Raw genomic sequence first — 17,934 nt, forward strand, 5'->3', positions numbered from 1 at the left:
CATTTGTCTTGATTTGGGTTTGAAGAAGCAGCAGTTTGAGTAGATAAGCTTAGATTCCCCTCACCTCAGACAAATTCCCCTGCTCCCTTAGGGGGATACCAYAACATCAAATACAGCTGTCAGATAAAATGTAACTTGGTTTGCCTCAAGGCCTMCACTCAGTTTTATAACACTGGCATGTTGCGGGATCTGGCAATGAATCACAGTAACTCCCRGACTGGTTTTAGTGAATTAAAAAAATAAATAAGTAATCTCTTTGTCATGGTTGGTAGGTGTGGAAACATTTTCAACAAAGGCTGTTGCTAACAGAAAATAATAGTAYATATGATAGGTAGTGGTATCAGCACAAGCTCTGCCAACAAAAGATTAATGTTAGTTGAGGTTCTTTCTTATAACAGTTTCATAAAATGGGCACACAGACGAGTCCACTTTTATGGTGCTTCTGGCCGTTCATAAATCACTGACAGAGAAGCCCATGTCCTGCACAGTTGTGAGTTTTCAGAAATAAAGCAAGCCTYCCAGAACCAAAAGAGGCATGACGCAAAATATGTTTGATGAGTGAGACATTAATTTCAAACATGGAGATATAACTTGGTTTAATGATTTTCTTCGTGAATAACTATTATTTTAACTAAATACATAGTTCTAAAAGTCTGGTTCTAGAACTGGGCCGCTCAAAGTGGCAGCATGTTGGAGTARCTCTGTTACATTCATTATGAGATCTTTTTAAACTTTTTAATTCCCTTTTCCTGGCTATTTTTTGATGATTATTGCCTCTGCCAATAGATGCTGTGCAACTGGAATGATTATTGATGACACACATTTTGCTTTTGGACGTTTGTTGTAACCAACATGGTGGTTTGTCATAACCAGGAGTAGCTGATTAACATCTCAAAAGCTAAAAAAAAATAACTTAACTACAGCCTCAACTGCAGCTCCAAATCCCAGATGAGTTGAAAAGAAGGTGCCGTGGATGCAGAGTAGAAGCAAAGAGGAGAGGAAGAAGAAGGAAGTTCAAACCATCTCTTCCATCAATCATGATGAGCGATGGGAGATCGAAGAGGGACAAGTTGGACGAACTCTAGCTCCAATGCCAAGAACCCAGCCAGAGTAGTATTAWGCAGTATTATGTGTTTCACTGAGACATGGCTGCAGGATTATATCCCTGACTCCAGCATCTTCCTGACAGGCKTTCTGACCAATGGACAGCCTTGAGCACCTGCATATTACAGCAGAGTGTCTTCAGTCAAGATTTATTCAGATTTGCTGTAAGATGGACCACTACAGATCTTTCCTGCCCACAGCCATCAGTATCTATAACCAGTGAACAACTCTTTAAAGAAACCAGGATAATGTGAGTTACAACTACATTTAATTAACCTTTGGGATTAATAAAACTGAAATGAATTGAATTGAATTGAATCGGGGTGGGCTGACTTCAACCCCCACTTGGCCCTTCGATTCATTTAGAAACCTCAATGAGGCAACCAGAAGTCTAAGTCCTGGACTGAGATGTCTTGTGAGAAAGCCTAGAGATTCTAATRACCTACAGAAATGAGAGGAGGGAGGGAGATCTGTACGTGAGTTCAGTTTTTATCAACAAAGCCTGTCATTGCAGTTTTAAAGAACTCTTTAATATTTTAATTAGAACTGAGAAAGCGCTTCTGGAGAAAAAAATTAAAATAAAACTGAATATTTTCAAAAGGCAAGAAAAGAAGTTCACTTATCTTAAAACAAATCCATATGTATATATACGTATAAACATATATAATAGCATTGCTGTTTTGAATGCCCAACAAAACCAAACAGATGCCTTTCACACATGCAGTGCTTTCAGTTATTCTGTAGACATGTTGCATTTGACTCAGATGCTTTTTTTCATTAACCAACTAGACATTCATTACAGGTTCAGACAAAAACAACTGTAAAGTAAAACAAAGTCTGGTACGTTTTTACCACAAGTGGTTAGGTTGTAGACTAGATATCTTTATTACTATTACATAAACTGGTGTTGTTGCTCTAAGGACTGTTTTGATAAGCGGTTGTGATTAAATTAATCTGTCACTCATTATATTTTTGGCGGTTATCTAATTTTTTTTGGGTCAGGCTCTAGAATGTGTCACCTGATGGGGCTTTTCTCCATTCTTAATTTCCAAAATTATCAAGCTTATCTTTCTTTCCTCACTTATTCTTTTTAATGACAATGCAAAATGAATAAATAAATAATTATCAAGTTTACTCTTTCTTTTTTCATTTTATTATTTTAATGGCAATACAAAATAAATAAATAAATAAATAAATAAATAAATAAACTCTCCCTTTACAAAGTTTTTAACACCGCTTGTGTTTGTTGGAGACCTTCCAGAGTTTTTGGTGGCTCTGCCTATCAGCTGATGAACAGTATAGTGACCGTTGGGACACAGTGTTCTCAGTGAAACAAAATATTATGCATTTCTAAAAACTGACAATGACACAACATTTGTAATTAAATCCTTAAATGTGCAATACCAACTCTTCAAGTTTAAACATGCAGAAAAGGCATGTTTTCAGCAGAGGCTGGCTTCCTGATGCATTAAACTATTTTGACTCTGAATTATCAAAATGTTTTTTTAAGCTCTTACTTTATTGTTTTTACAATATTCTTCCCACTGCATCTTCAATTGAATTAAACCATTCTTATTTACTCAACTGATGTCATCCCGGATCAAAGGTATGTTTACAAACAAACAAAAGATTTGAACAGGTTCTAACTGTATTTTAACTTTCTCATCCGACCCATTTTTTTTGTTTGTCATCAAACATACCATACAAGGGAAGCTATTTGACTCTTAGTCAACAGCTTCATATTGGCAAGACATAAACTGGTTTCATTTCATTGGTTAAATCGTGCCCTCGTRTGAACGTGACATCACTGCAGGGTGCACTCTTTCATTTCAAAACTCAGCAGCCAGGCTTCAGAGAGCGCAAAGGCAGAGTGGTGTCAGGATTATTCTGCTTCCTTATCACCGATCTGACGTGATACGTACAGCTCTACAAACTGTAAGTATCTGATTCTCAGTGGCATTGGCTTTAAGTTTTTTATTTTTATTTTTATTTGCACTAGTCTCTACAGCTTATTGTAGTTTGGTGTATTAACAGTTTACAAATGTTTGGGTTTTGATTGCAGGTCATCCTGACTTTGCTGCAGCCTTTGCGAGTACATGCTATTAAACAGCAGAAGATCTACCGGGTGAAAATGAATTGTGCACGGTAAGTTTCAGTTGTCTGTTAGTTATATTTTTAATCAACTGCACTGATTTGATGTTTTGTCCACTGTACATCTAATAACATCCATTGGGTTTTCTTTTTCTTTACAGAGTTCTTAATGCCTTCAGTCACCCTCAGCCTATAACCTCAGCTGAACTGGCCAAGTATCTGACCCGAAATAAGAGCCAGTATCTTTGCCAACTACTGAACATGTATCCTCTGAAATCCACGCAGCATTATGAACTGCCAGTTTGCTCTCCAGAGAGGATCAGTCCTCAGTCCACGAGACTCACTTCCTCGCCATCGCCAACCTTGACTCAAGGCCCTCCAAATCTGCGAAGCTGTTTCCGCAAAAGCAGCACTGGCGGGAAYAAGAAACGTGTGGTGTTTGCTGACGACAGGGGACTCGAACTCACTGCAGTGCGTCTGTTCACCCCTGAGACCCTTTCCTCCTCGTTTGACCAGGTAAAGGGACCTCCTCTCGTTTGCCTCAAAGACCAGCAGTTGAGTCCAAACAACCTCAGGCGCAACAACTTGCCGCTTTTTTTTTCTCAGCCCACACAAGACTTGACACGTCCTCGAGACAGGAGGCAAGGGCAGAGTTACAACATTTCAAAGACCACCCCTGGTGGCTTACCTGGCATTGCACCTCTCTATGATAACAACAAAGGACCGAATTACAAAGTGTGCATGGAAAAAGATGGATCGAATAATGACCAAGGCAGCAACAACCGTTTTTACTCCACGCTTTCCAAGTATCGGCCATTTTCATRCCAACAGGCACCCGCCTGTTCAAAAGAGACTGATGAGCCACAGTATTTTAGGTCGTCCTTGTACAACAGGTACAGACCAGAGCTGTCTCCAAGTGCATAGACCAAGACTTATGTAATTCCTCTACAGCACTTTAAGTGATGTAAAATTAATGACATTTCYTACTATTTAAGAGGGTTTAAACATTAAGGGATGGATGAAGTTCTTAAAAAAAACCTATGTTGGAAAGTATGAATCTGAYCCTCACTTCTGAACCAAACTACCTTGTTGCCATGTAAATACTCTGTTGCAATAATAATCTGATTAAATATTTAAATTATAAAACCTTTGTTTTGTCTTTTCTATGAAATTCTAACTTTTCTACACATGGATGCTATGWGCTGCATATTTACACAAGCATAAACCCTGATTATCAGGGTATAAGATRGAAAACCTTTGTATGTATACCCACTTGTTCACCATTTCCAACCACAGTGAGAGAACAAATAAAGGTTTACTTGTGATTTTACCTCCCTTACATAATAACGTTCTTGGCACAAGCCTAAGATTTCCCAGTCTTTTCATYCCCTGCGTCATACATACCAGACATAAAAGAGTCAGAAACGAATCTTGGCAAAAGCACAAACAGYTTGAATGGAAGAAGATGTCTCAGGCACTCCCTTGCCCGTGACATGCTTGGAATCGTTACATTGTGTACTGYACACTACTGGTTTGGCAAACAGCACATAACTATGGAAGCATCCCTGTTAGCTTCTTGGAATTGTGCATGGACTTGTGTTTACAGGCCRGGGTGTTGTCATCATGAGATAATATACCAGTGAGAAAGTCTTTGTTCTTACTTGGTCACCTCATTTAATCTTGTGTTGTTATTCCCTCAGGCAACCRGTGTCCTATTTCAACCCTTGGGAACTGTTACAGCTGAGTATCAGCTRGAGTGTTGCACTTGAGCAACACAACTATGGTTTCACGCACTTATCCAAAACATTTTGATGCTGGAAATTAAATTCAGGAATAGCTTTTTATGAATTATTTTTACAATTTGTGGAACTACAGGATGAGTGTAAAGTAACCACAGTTTATGAAGTTCTTCCTTTCACAAGKTAGTTAAGTATTATTTATTTTGTAATGTACTAATTAACAGTGGCTTAGCAATAAATGTACACTTTATATTATCATTATGGAGCCACTTCACAAAAGTTTTTTTTTTTTTNCTTCACAAAAGTTTTTTTTTTTTTTTTTTTTTTTTTTTTTTTTTGTGGGGGGGCGGGGGTTAGTCCTTTCAAGGAATACATACTCAAAAGTGAGTTTGTTGGAACTGAAACAAGTTGAACATGTAATGAAGTGCAGCGCAAAGGCAACTTATGGYCTTGGAGGGAAAAAAGGAGGAATTATTGTCAGAAGGAATGAAGAGATGGGAATTTTTAGAGCAAGTAAAGCTGCAGTTAAAAAAAATTAACACATAAATCAGCCATCCAAACCACAAAATACAAACTAAATGAAACTGAAACAAGTTACGCACAGAACAATGTTATAACAGAATGAGGATGTGAAAAATATTTTTATGTTGGTGTGTCAGGAACTAGTATTTTGTTGTTGTTAATGGTGTTTTGGATACAAATGTCAGTTTAAAATGTGCAAATCTAATGAAACGTGTACAGCAGATGAAACCTCTCCGTGGCATTTAGTTTAGTGCCATTAAAATTTTCGATTTTAAAATTTAGATTAGTCACTTAATAGWGCCTATCTGAATTCCCTATTGCTTTAGTTTGTAGTCTAATTTGATTTTATCTAAATAAACGATTTAAAAATTTTTTCATACAAACATAAATTGACTAAGTGTTCCTTTACATGAAAACTACATCTTGGTGACATATTTGTGACATACAGTAGAGATGAGTCTAAATAGGAGATGCAAATATATTTTTTGTATTTTCAATCACAATTTTCAAAATGTCCCTTGGGTCCAGAAGAAGAAATACAAATCCTGATGCCACTCATAAGGTTGTAACTCTGTAGTAAGACACAGCTTATAGCATTTAGCACATCTGCATGGTTTCAATGAAAACATGAGTTGGGGATTACAAAACATTTCTATTACTTTGCTCAAGGTTGACATGCTGTTCTTTATTTACAAAGCAGTATTGAGCTCAGTTCTTTMCATTAGCAGAATTAACAGTTTTACCTTGATTGGCATGAGCTATYGTTTTCTGGACTTATTTGTGCGATGCTTAAAAGGGGACATATTCCTGCTTTTAAATCCTTCTTTTCCACATTCAGATCATTCAGTTGGGGTCTATATAAAGTGGAACTGCAATGCTTTGGTCTGAATTCCTTCATATTGTAACTCCCCAAGCCCCTCTTTCACCCCTTTTCTGAGGTGTGTCTCAGATCAACTCGGTTTGAGGCTGTCCCCTTTAATGCAAATGAGATGCTTCACACTCCACTTCTTGTAGCTTCCAGACCTGTTCGATCTAGTTTGATAGAGGAGTTTACGTATAAACTTTTTTTTACAAATCAATTAAAAGGTGAACAACAGAAGACTTCTCCATCCAGCCTTACATGTTGGAGCCAGATTCTGACCCATCCMATAAATGAAAACAACAAAATTGGTTAGTTGGTAAGTMAGACCGTATTTTGCAATTCCATCGCAAATAATTTGACYGAATAATTCAGAAAACATCATAGAAAATGGAAAAAAAATGAACAGGTTGAAAAATATAACCCTAACAGAATATAAAGATATCTACACAGCACCAGRAGGGACTAAATTAAACTTTTTCTGTAATCTTAAAGAYTCCAAATRCACAACAAAATGTATYAACAGAAATGCRCCTTGCAAAATTGCTGATTTGCTGTTTCTCTATCTTTTTTTATGATTGGTAGTTTGCTTGGTCATAGTTCTATCCTCAAAGAAGAAAACATAAAAGTTGGGTTGGCATTAGTAAGGCAGAAGCACTTGAATCCTAACCCAGTACAAGCAGCAGTTAATAACTTGGTCCAGACATTAGCTAAAGACTTTTAGGAGCTAAACAAAACAAAAGAGCTTTGCAAAGAGCAAATATTTCATCTCATTTGTTTAAAGCCGTCCGTATCCAGGACCAGATAGTGGAGCAGGTTGAGTCTTTTAAATGCTTGGCACAGAGTTGAACTGCTGTCTCTCCTTTTCCCAGCATGTGGACTAAATAAAMAGTCACATCAGCATCTCTACCTGCTGAGGAAGCTAGCACACCCGCTTTGAATGTTRTCATCCATTAAATGGACGTTATTAGCCATTATCAGTCCCATAGAATGGCTGCAGACTGTCAGCTGGTTAATATGAGGCATAAAGCCACTAAGGTTAATTGTACAGAAAACGACATGGGCTACGATAAAGTAGACTGGACTCCGGCAGTAGCAGATTGTTGCATTCCAACATATATGGCACAGGTAATCCACTAGGGGGGCATTGTCGGGACAGTCTGAAGTCATTCTATGGGACTGATAAACGCTAATAACGTCCATTTAATGGACTAATGCTTTCATCCTCTTCACCACACCATGCAGTTTCTGCCATCAGGTAAACGTTACAGATTCTCGCTATATAATAAATAAAATCATCTACAAATGTACCTGCTTTTAAAAAAAAGTGTTTCTTTTTTGTTTTAGCTTTGGTTCCAGTTTCCGTTTTTAGGACATATTTATCAACCATTAACTAAGTTTTTGGCTATACAAAATCATGATGCATATTCGCCTAAGAAAACAGAACYAAACGATTATGTTTAAGTAAATCAAACTGATTATACAATGAGAAATTAGTAGGAGATAATCTAACAGAGTGATACTGGTTTCATAATTCAGCAGTTTCAGTTAGAATATTTTTATGATCATCTGTCTGAACACTGCATGAGACAACAAGCCTATTAGTCATTTTTAGGCACAATCACATATGATGCTGACGGAAGGGTAAAATGTGAGATATTTGCTGGTTCTGTTTTTTTTTCCACCCCTTTTCTTTTCTTGTCTGTATATTATGTCATTTTATCTTTTAGCAAGCAGAAGGCTCAGCTGGATGATTTCCAGCAGCCAGCTACCAGCCACTGAGCTCACAGTGCTGATGCTCGTGCTGTCTGAACAACAGCCTGAAGAGTGATTCACTGGGCTGCAGCCTCAGCACTGATCACTGTGGATAGTTAACACAGGCAGCTCACTGAAAGACAGACAATGGGCAGTAATGATCTGAATTTTTCTTATTTTGTCTGTGCCAAACGGCCTTATTAGCAGACATAACTTGGTATGTAACAGCAACGATTCTGCTTTTGAAAAGTTTTACATTATGTATTTTTACCAACTTTCATTWAAAAAAAACATCTCCATCTGTGTCACGCCCTGAATATGTTTCAAAATACTATTGGGATTAAGTTGAAAAAGATAAGAATGCTTAAGCTTGTATTGCCAAGACAACACTGCAAAAAACCTACATTGGATTATCTATTGTGTTTGTCTAACTTTGAAGCTTGGATAGGAATCATATTTTTTTAATTAATTGTGAATAACAGATCACTCAAAAAGGTTATATAACCAGTGTGTGTTGCCAGCACTGCATAATCATTGCCAAAGGAAAAGAAAGCATGGCAATAGATTTATATAATAAGTTTTAAAGCTGAGCAGACTTTTTTTTTTTCTTCCTGAGAAAATATTTTATTTATTGGACAAGGTTATAGAAAATACACAGAAAAACAAATGATAATTTACCTGAACAAATGGCTTCTTTACTCATCTTAGCTAAAGCAACAGGTAATGAACAGTGCCATCCATTGATAACTAACCAGCAGTTGCAAACTCAACCAATAATTTCAGCATGAGAGAAAAAGGAAACATAGACATAAAAACACTTATTTAAACAATTCAGCAAGATTAGTGTAAATATGCAGAATAGGGCAAAAATGTCAATTGACACCAACCTGTTACTGTTGAAAGCTAAACAAATAAATGTAACTTATTGATGCAGAGATTCTTTATTTGATACAGTTGAAATGCTTAATGACAGCGGTCACTTGGCAGGTGCTCGTGCTCAGGGATCCATTCTGACCTGCTAAAGCACTCTGCAGCCTTCCTGTCGCACTCACAGATGAACATCTCACATTCATTGTTTTTGTCTGAAGAGGAGAAAGTACAAAGGCATACATTTCAATCTAGAGGATAAAAAAAATCCTGGTGTAAAGAGGAAAAATAAAAATAAAAAGTATGTTTTAAGTCAACTCACGTGTGCAGGTGATAATTTTGCTAGCAGCATCGCAGGTGTAGTCATAGAACTCAGTGTAAGGGTTGTCCAGGATGGGCCAGCATTTTGGATGCTGCATGGCGTCACTGTAGCACTGATCATGAACCTGGCAGCACCTACAGGTCAAGTAAAAAAAAAACTTAGATGTCCCATTCTCTTACATGTTGTGAGAATATGAAGTAGCAGAATCATCACCTGTCCAGATCATCAACTGGTGTGCCAGAACCTCCATAGCCACAGTAGCAGCCATAGTCAGAGTAGTCGAGCGCAGGCCAGCTATCAGGCATCATACACAGGATCATCCTTCTAAACTGGTTGAGCGCCTTGTAGTCCAAAGAGTGAGCTGCAACACAGGAGCATGGATTAGATTGCACATTGCTTCCAAAAACGCTCACAATTTTTTTGTCATCTGTACTCACCCACAGAAAGGCCTACAGCCAAGAGGAGGAGAGTGTGCAATGCATTCATCATGGAAGACAGAAGGTTAGAGGCAGAGTCGTTCTCACGCTCAAGGTAGGGCCTCTTTTTATACACCGAGGGATGGAAACTCCCCCATCAGCTGCCCATACACATCAGGATCACAGCCTGGCACTCAGACGAGCAAAGGTGAAAACCAGACTTTTTTTCTCACGCCTTGAATCCACGTGCCTTGCTGTTAAATGGACTCTCTGACCTTAGCCACCAAGCCGTGAGGTTATGTGTATTAATAGAATCAAGTTAAAACAATGCTTCTGATTTAAAAAAGACCACACAAATGTAAGCAAATGAAAAGTTATTCATATTAGGATTGCGCATAATCGTATCGGTGCAATTAATCGTCAGAAAAACATTAAACAATTACTTTTTGTCACTTGACGATGTATGATTAATACCACCAGGCAGACTGACTGGGGATTACTCTGGTCAGTCCGCTCGGTGCTCCTCTCTGCTTCAAATATGACGAACATTAAAAATAGAGTTCTGTACTTTATTTATCTATCAACACGATTTAAAATGTGTATAGCCTGAAATCTGTAATTTTCACACAATTTAGAACAATTTCGTACAAAGAGCAAATCTTTCCCACTAAATTGGTCATGTGACTACAAAATAAGGGTGTCCAGGGACTCCAGGGGATTAATTGTCAAATTAATCGTTATGAGCTAAATACCACAATTAATCGTGATTAATGTTTTTGCCAATAACGCCCAACCCTAATTCATATACGGAATCTAAAATGCAACCAAATTATGTGCAAATTTTGATTTATAAAAACGATGGCCCATAAACAAGAGATGTGACACATGTCAACCAAGTAATAAAATATAAAGTGGCCAAGATTGCATTAGTTTTAATGCTTTTTACATTATGATAAAATAGGTAGCCCCTTTCTAATACTTTTTCAAYTTTATTGAAACATTCTTTATTTTTTACTACAGATTCATTGTTTGAGGAGGAGACCTATTAATCCTTTTTTTTTTCAAGGCCACAAACTCAATGTGGGTTTGAGTTTCTCAGAGAAAATAAAATAAAACTCTTGTTCATTTTTACTGATTTGCAAATGTATTTAAAGTCACAAATCTGACCTGCTGTAGTGACTGACTGACATTTTGAATAACACAGGAAAAGAACTTGAATTCACAGTTGGAATTCATTTAGTTATGCATTAGTCATAAATAGTGGACTCAAGGCTAGCTGATAAAGCACAATTCTTTCTTATATACAGATTGCCTGTTCATATTTTTAATACAGAGCATTGACATCAAGCCTCAAAAAAGACAGACTGCAACAAAAAGGTGCTGTTACAATATCTGCAGATTTATTGAAGGTGATGTGAGGCAGTGTACACACATTTTCAAATGACATATGGCATGAAAAACAAAAGCTGATTCAGCTAAATGGAACCTAAAATCTATTAATCAGTGTATTTTAGCCATGAATAAAACAAACAGCAATATGGAATTTGAAACTTATGTCTTAACACATACAAAATGTGGTATAAATGGTTAACAGCATTTTAAAAGGGCTCATATTATGCCAATTTTCAAAATAAAAGTATTGGAAAACCAATACAACAGTTTTCTAAGTTCATTTAAACTTTTTTGTCAGAAATTCTGTTTAAGCTCGTGTCTCAAAAAGCATTCCTGTTAAAACACTTCCTACAGTGCTGGTTCTTGACATGTAATGCAACAAAGAAAAAAGCTTTTTCTGCACCTGTCATTTAGCTTTATTGGACCATTCAAATAACTACACTGTAGGGAAACTCACAAAGGTATGACGACTCTTTTAATTACAAAAAAAAAATCTACATTTACTTCAAGTATTACAATGTCAGTACTAAGAGCACAACATCTAACACAAATGAAAACTCAGCCTCTTCTGGCCCAAACAAATATTTAGAATAAGAATAATCGCCATTAAAGTAAAGAGTCCTTATCCGATTTTAAAAAATCTGACCCATTTTTCTTGATTTAGTAATAATATAATAATGGTGGTTAAGTAAAATTAACTACCATTTGAAGCTTTTTAAAACTGATAAAAAATAAAGACTAATAATTGTATCAAATAATCACCTGGTCCTCTTCCAATCAGTGCTTTCACTTTGGTTTTAGACATACTTTCCCATTTAGACCAATCATGGACTCAGGAAACATCACTTGACTGTAATAAAGCTTCTAAAGACTGGCAATGTGCTATGACACAAACAAATAATGCTTCACTAACAAAGTCAGCAAGAATTAACGTCAAGTGTTATTGAACAAAATCATAATGTGAAAACATTTAATTATCAGTGCAATGTTACATCTACTGCCTAAGAACTCATTAAAGTTCAGTCATATTCAACCAATTCACTGTCAGAATGTAAGTGCACCAATTGAATTTTAAACAAAACAATCTTCTGTCTTGACTGGAATGGTTTATACCAGACACTGCAGCCAACTTCAAAAGAAAAAAAGTGCTTTACATATAATAAACCACATCATAATGGATATGAAAAGATATATTATTCAGTACTTCATAAAATAAATCCTAAAAAGTTCTCAATCCATTTCAGTACAGCTCAATATAAATAGAAAAGAGAAAGACAAAAGAACCTACTGCAGTGTATATTTTCAGTCTTGAACCTTCACATTCTTGATTGTAGTGCTTTCACCCTCACAATTGTAGTTGAAATGTCAGTGGCCTTACTCATACAAAGGTCTTTCAGTCATATTTTGTCAGCACTATCAACTTTTACATTTACTCTCCTGATTCAGTCAAAAAAGTCATTATTGCCTGTGTTCTACAAGCAAATGTATTGCTTTTGAAAAAAAGGTGTAGAGGGCAGGTTGGAAACTAAAAGAAACAGATAACAGAGTGGAATAATTGTAACTTTTACTATCCTAAATAGAAGTGCAGAGTATCTGGATATGTAGAGTGTACAAAGCAGTGATCAGTAGTGCTTGAAAATTGTGCAGACTTTAATTTGCTCTTTTTCTTCTAAACTATCACATTTTTAACACATGTTGTAGCGTTTGTTTGTTGTATCCAGATTTAATTAAAAAAGGCCATGTCATTCCTCTAAACAAAACAATTCATATTTCTATTAACTTGACATTTATAAAAAAAGTTTTTATTTTCCCAAAGTCTTCTGACTTGTCAGAATCATATTAAACAAACTGTGTCTAGACAGCCAAGTTTAATCTGAAGGGAAGTAATTTTCTCCTTGCAGCCCCGTCAGACATTTAGTATGTTAAGAAGCTTTGCAGAATTATTTTTTTTTAATTTTGTTTTTATGGCCTCACTAAATGTTACGCATATTGGTCTGCGGGTGAGCTTAGCAAGTTGACCAGTATACACAATCTATTTATTTTTAAAGACTTCATCCCAACTTCTTTAAGGATTATAGCTGTTTCTGCATCTGTCCTGGGGTGCTGCTCTGCAAACGCAAACCTACTTGTCATAATGTGTTTCTGCCACTTAGAGGCAGTAACAAGCATGTTTCAAGTCACTATGGACCAAAAATCTGTTTTTAAATGCACATCTTTACTTTTAAAATCCTTATTTACGCTCATTCTCTTTGAAACAAACTTGTCAGTCAGTGTTAACTTTGAAATCAATCAGAATTCGATCGTCACATGACATCATCTTCAAAATCTCTACAGTGTTGAAGAATTAAAGTTYGTTAAGTGCCCTCAATCCTTCACTCTGCAGCAAGTGAGACTGATGCAGAATAATATCTTCATGCAACCACAGAGAGTAGGCACTGACAACCCTTTTTTCTTAAAATAATTACACCTAAATAACTGACATTTGTCTTACTTACCCTCCTTACACATATACATCACGTTGCACCAGCTACTTTGAGTACAGAAAAAAAGTTGGGTATTTTATTATTAGAGTTGTGTAATTTTCAAGCACCACTGAACATGTTCTTGTATTAGACAGACCAATGTATTTGACTATTTACCTTAAAAAATAAATAAATAAAAATAGGTGCAATAAGTTTTTCAAAGTTTGACAGTTTAGGCATGKTGTGTCCAAAGTTTCGAATATTAATTGTAATGCTAAAAAAAAATCAGAATCCCATAAGACATCTTTATAAATCTGTTAGTTCTTTTGTTTTGGCCTTTTTATATGTACCATCGAGTCCTACTTTATATACAATCTCAAACTTAATATTTTAGAGAATAAGCACCATTTCTATTTTATTCCTAGAAATTAATTTTACAATGTTATAAAGCTAAATCATTCTAGCCTCCATCTCCTTCAACACAACTTCACCAACAGATAAAATGAGAGAGGTATAAAGCTGAGCTTGCCTGGTCTCAATTTCATGATTAAAAAAAAAAAAAAACAGAGGTAATATTTTGCATACTCAGTGTAGCACACAGGGCTGGAATGTCTTGCAATCAGATGGGCTTATACAGTAAAGTGGTGACATACTTCTTCTTATAGCGATGTGTCGCACTAAGTACCATCACACCATCCTGTGACAACAAAGATTAGCATAAGAGGAACAACATYGATTAAATGATGTATCTTTCTGGGTTGTTTATTATGCATGCAATGTATTTTTCTCATATTTCTTATTGTCTTAAACTTGATCCCACACAACAGCAAATGTGTTAAAACTCATCAAGTCTCCCTTCAAAAAGACAAGTTTTAGACAGACAGCCTAATCATGTTCACTACTGTGAAATCACCAATAAGTACAAGATCTTGGACTTTGAAAATGATCAAAGATTTATTGATTTAAGTCTTGTTTTTAGGGTCCTAAATGGACATGCTAACTAACTAACTAACTAACTAACTAACTAACTAACTAAATAAATAAAATTCCCATTTTGAATCAGTTAACTATAAATTGTCCCTAAGTGTGTGAGAGCATGAATAGTTGTCTCTATGTGACACAGTGATGGACATGGGAAATTTCCAGGGTGTACCCAAACTTTTGCATAATCACTGCTGGCAATAGGCACCAGCTCCTCCACAACCCAGAAGGGTAAAACTGGGTAAAGAAAATGAATGAATGGATATTTTCACAGAGAACTGCAACAGACTGTTACCAAGCAGCAAAGCCTGATGGTGTTTTTGAAAAAGCCGTTAWCAAAGGTGGTGCCTTCTTATGAAAAGTTGTCAATCATTAGATAAAAATRAGTCATCTAACAGAAAATAGGTTGTAGGAAAAAAGAGAGACTTCATAATTAGCTGAGTTTACAGTTAAACACTGTGTGACTCATTATTATTATGAAAATGAATTTCCCCATTTCCCAATACAAACATTCTGTATATTCTTCAGAACTGCTGACAAACAACAATTTAACTTTTATCTTGAAGCAAATCTATTTCTTTTTTTCTTTGATGTTTATTTTGTTTGGATTTACCAACATTTGTCAAARTTCTGGGAGCCGACCTGACAAAGTTATGAGAGCAACACCTGAATGTGTGTAATATAATTTGGCTGTTATTTAACCAGGGTTACATCACAGATCTGTATTGAAGGGAGGCCTGGGTCTGAAAGCAACCTATTGTTCATGTTTTTGGTCTGCAGGGGAAACTGGAGTACTCAAAGAAAACCCACACAAGCACAAGAAGAACACGCAACCTCTGCACAGAAAGACCCCCCAGATTCAAACCGGGGACCATCTTGCTGTGAGATATCAGTGCTAACGACTGAGCCATCGTGCTGCAATCTGTGACAGACATTTTGTTGTTGGTGTTTTTAATTGTGCATAATTAGGTGAACTTCCTTTTCTAAACTCATAAGTGCATTTTTCCTTTTCCTTAACTGAACTAAAACTGTTTCAGTAGAGCAATAAATATTATTCCCAAACAACCAGTGTATCTATGAAATATCGGAATATTCCTATTATTAGCTGATAACCGGAAAGTTAAAATTGGTCTTTTCCTGACCCAAACATTGCAGTAATGTATCTGTTTTTGAACACAGCGGCAACATCATGAAATTAAAACTCAGCAATAAAGGTCAAAGCTTATAAAAGTATTAAAGTTAACAATCTTAACCAGAGTCTGTATTAGAAAATGTAATGTAAACGTTGTTCTATTTTTGGCTAAGTTCTGCATTTAGACTGCAACTGCCGTCTATGTATGTATTTATCTTGGCATGTGCAGTTAGTTTGTTTTTCCGGCCAGAATGTCATAACCAAGGAATTTATCTGTCCTTCAAACTGACCTTTTAGCTGTCTGTTATCATTGTTAGCATGCCACTTATGTAATACGCTCTGCTAGCTGTGTGCAAGCTTGCTTTACGAAGTAGAAGCGCACACTTTCTTGGTAAAGATCAAAAAAGCTAGAAATCTGGCCAATTCTCACAGAGATTTCCAGCAGTGGTTTTCACATGGACCCCATAAACTATTAAAACACAGACACACAAATACTGTGGTGTCATTTAATCAACTGGAAACCTTACCTTTATAGAAAGAGCATAAAGATGGTTGAGCATAACATGGTTGGGCTCTGGAAGTAATGCAGGATCACACTGAGTGGAGAAAACAAAAGAAAAAAAACAACATAAAGAGACAAAAAGAAACAAGAAAACAAAACGACTGAACCAGTTTAATATTACACAGGTTGAAGTTAATTATATAATTTCAAAAACCTGGATGTATTTTGTTCAAAATGGCAAATTAATAAGAAAATGTACAATATTTTTTTTGAAAAATTATGAAAGGCACTGTCACACTATGGCGTTTTAAACAACTTATGCCAACTTGTAACAATTTTAAAGACATCTACGTTGAAGATGGAATTTAAAAAATCAATGTACATACTGTAACGTTAACAAATTGATCTAATATATAACCTGTATTAGTCATTTAGTCAAAAAATATTTTTTGCCTAAAATGTTACAGTGTGACAGGGACTTTAGCAAAAATGGAAGAAAAAAAAGTTTGTAAATGTTTCAGAAACATTTACAGTGGAAATATCACAACCACTCACAGAAATCCCAGTGTCTTTGTTCAGAATGACCTGGAGGAGGTGAGGGGGAAGTATAGGTGGAGACTTAATCTTCTCATCCTGTTTAGCAACATAAGCATCCTGGTGGTACGGCCCAGGAGGAGAGCTGGAGAGGTCTGATGAAACAACAGAGAATTAGAATGACAAAAACATAACTGATGCTCATCTTCTCCTGCTGCGTTCCATTTATTCKGCATTTGGATCCTCCACCACCATCATGTCATGACACAGAAATATAATTACACTTAATAAACAAGAACATTAAGTCATTACTAATAGGCTGTGTGACTGAGTGTTTATGCCTAACTCGGAGGATAATAACAGGAAAAAGGCTGTTTGCCATCAAAGTGCCCATAAGTGAACAAAGACTGTGACAGATTCTCATCTTTCTCTTTGTTTTGATACAAATACTCATCAGCTGAAGTGATTTTTTAAAGAAATCGGAAAATCCGTTCTGATTTATTTATTTTATTTTTTTATTTTGCATTTTGTGTTATTGTTATTTCTGATCAATGTACAAATTCATGTAAAACATAAATATGTATGCAATCATGCACACGTTAYAAAAATAATCTGTATCTGTGCATGTGCGTGTTTGCTTTAACAACYTGGAATGCACCTCAGTAAATCTTCACAAACTGTATAGATGCTTCTCACCTGAAACATCAGAGGATTTCTGTGAATCCACCATCAGAGCATCAAACACCTCAAAGTCAGTTTTCTTCACCTGGATGATATTGTTGACTGTGCCAAGGGTACTGGTTATAACAGGCTGTTAAACAAAGCACAATGACAACTCAATGTTTTTTTTTTAATCCAGAATACAATATTTACAAATAGTAGACTATAGTAGGGGTGTAAGAAAATATCGATACACTGAAATATAGCAATATTTCATTTCCTGATAAAGTATCGATTCTCTAAAGCTCTTTTATAAATATTTAGTTAAGGTTTAGAATGTAAACTTTCAGGCCAACAGTTCATTTTTATGTTGTAGTTTAACCTCGGACTGCTAGTTGGCAGCAGTTAGCAAACAGTTTGTTTCCTCCACTACTGAGGAGCCGGAGAGTTTAACGGTAGCTAAGACATTTGCATTGTCAAACAAATAAAATACATAAAAAAACATACTGATTTTTTAAATAGAATTTTTGATCAAAAAATTGCAATATATCGCAATATTTTGCCTTGATTGCAGTATTAAGGGCTCGACACACGGG

At 35.9% G+C, this 17,934-nt stretch overlaps 3 protein-coding genes across 3 annotated transcripts in view; 1 reads left to right on the forward strand and 2 right to left on the reverse strand.

Moving 5' to 3' along the window:
* The first annotated feature begins 2,987 nt into the window (after positions 1-2,987).
* On the forward strand, positions 2,988-4,128 carry LOC106513576 (uncharacterized). The gene is made up of 2 exons (XM_014002477.1): positions 2,988-3,249; positions 3,357-4,128. The coding sequence occupies exons 1-2, from the start codon at positions 3,236-3,238 to the stop codon at positions 4,117-4,119; spliced, it is 777 nt and encodes a 258-aa protein (XP_013857931.1). The 5' UTR covers positions 2,988-3,235; the 3' UTR covers positions 4,120-4,128.
* Positions 4,129-8,666: 4,538 nt separating this feature from the next.
* pla2g1b (phospholipase A2, group IB (pancreas)) lies at positions 8,667-10,203 on the reverse strand. Its single transcript, XM_014002480.1, has 4 exons — positions 9,697-10,203; positions 9,473-9,620; positions 9,260-9,393; positions 8,667-9,152 (listed from the first exon to the last, which is right to left on the reverse strand). The coding sequence occupies exons 1-4, from the start codon at positions 9,746-9,748 to the stop codon at positions 9,034-9,036; spliced, it is 453 nt and encodes a 150-aa protein (XP_013857934.1). The 5' UTR covers positions 9,749-10,203; the 3' UTR covers positions 8,667-9,033.
* Positions 10,204-11,053: 850 nt separating this feature from the next.
* The window catches only part of prkab1a (protein kinase, AMP-activated, beta 1 non-catalytic subunit, a), a gene marked incomplete in the record, with an annotated part of 9,878 nt that continues 2,997 nt past the window's right edge, over positions 11,054-17,934 (reverse strand). Inside the window, 4 exon segments of the mRNA XM_014002478.1 lie at positions 11,054-14,226; positions 16,170-16,238; positions 16,700-16,833; positions 17,375-17,489. Coding sequence (XP_013857932.1) covers positions 14,149-14,226; positions 16,170-16,238; positions 16,700-16,833; positions 17,375-17,489 — 396 coding nt within the window.

This window comes from Austrofundulus limnaeus, unplaced genomic scaffold, assembly GCF_001266775.1.
Source record: "Austrofundulus limnaeus strain Quisiro unplaced genomic scaffold, Austrofundulus_limnaeus-1.0 Scaffold13, whole genome shotgun sequence".
NCBI classification, from domain to species: Eukaryota; Metazoa; Chordata; class Actinopteri; order Cyprinodontiformes; family Rivulidae; genus Austrofundulus; species Austrofundulus limnaeus.

Bases quoted from the DNA above. Each gene is read 5' to 3' on its own strand.
- pla2g1b (XM_014002480.1), bottom strand. From the start codon at position 9,748: ATGATGAATGCATTGCACACTCTCCTCCTCTTGGCTGTAGGCCTTTCT. The intron at 9,621-9,696 runs GTGAGTACAGAT...CCTGTGTTGCAG, and splicing joins GGCTGTAGGCCTTTCTGTGG to CTCACTCTTTGGACTACAAG. The intron at 9,394-9,472 runs GTGATGATTCTG...CTTGACCTGTAG, and splicing joins CCAGTTGATGATCTGGACAG to GTGCTGCCAGGTTCATGATC.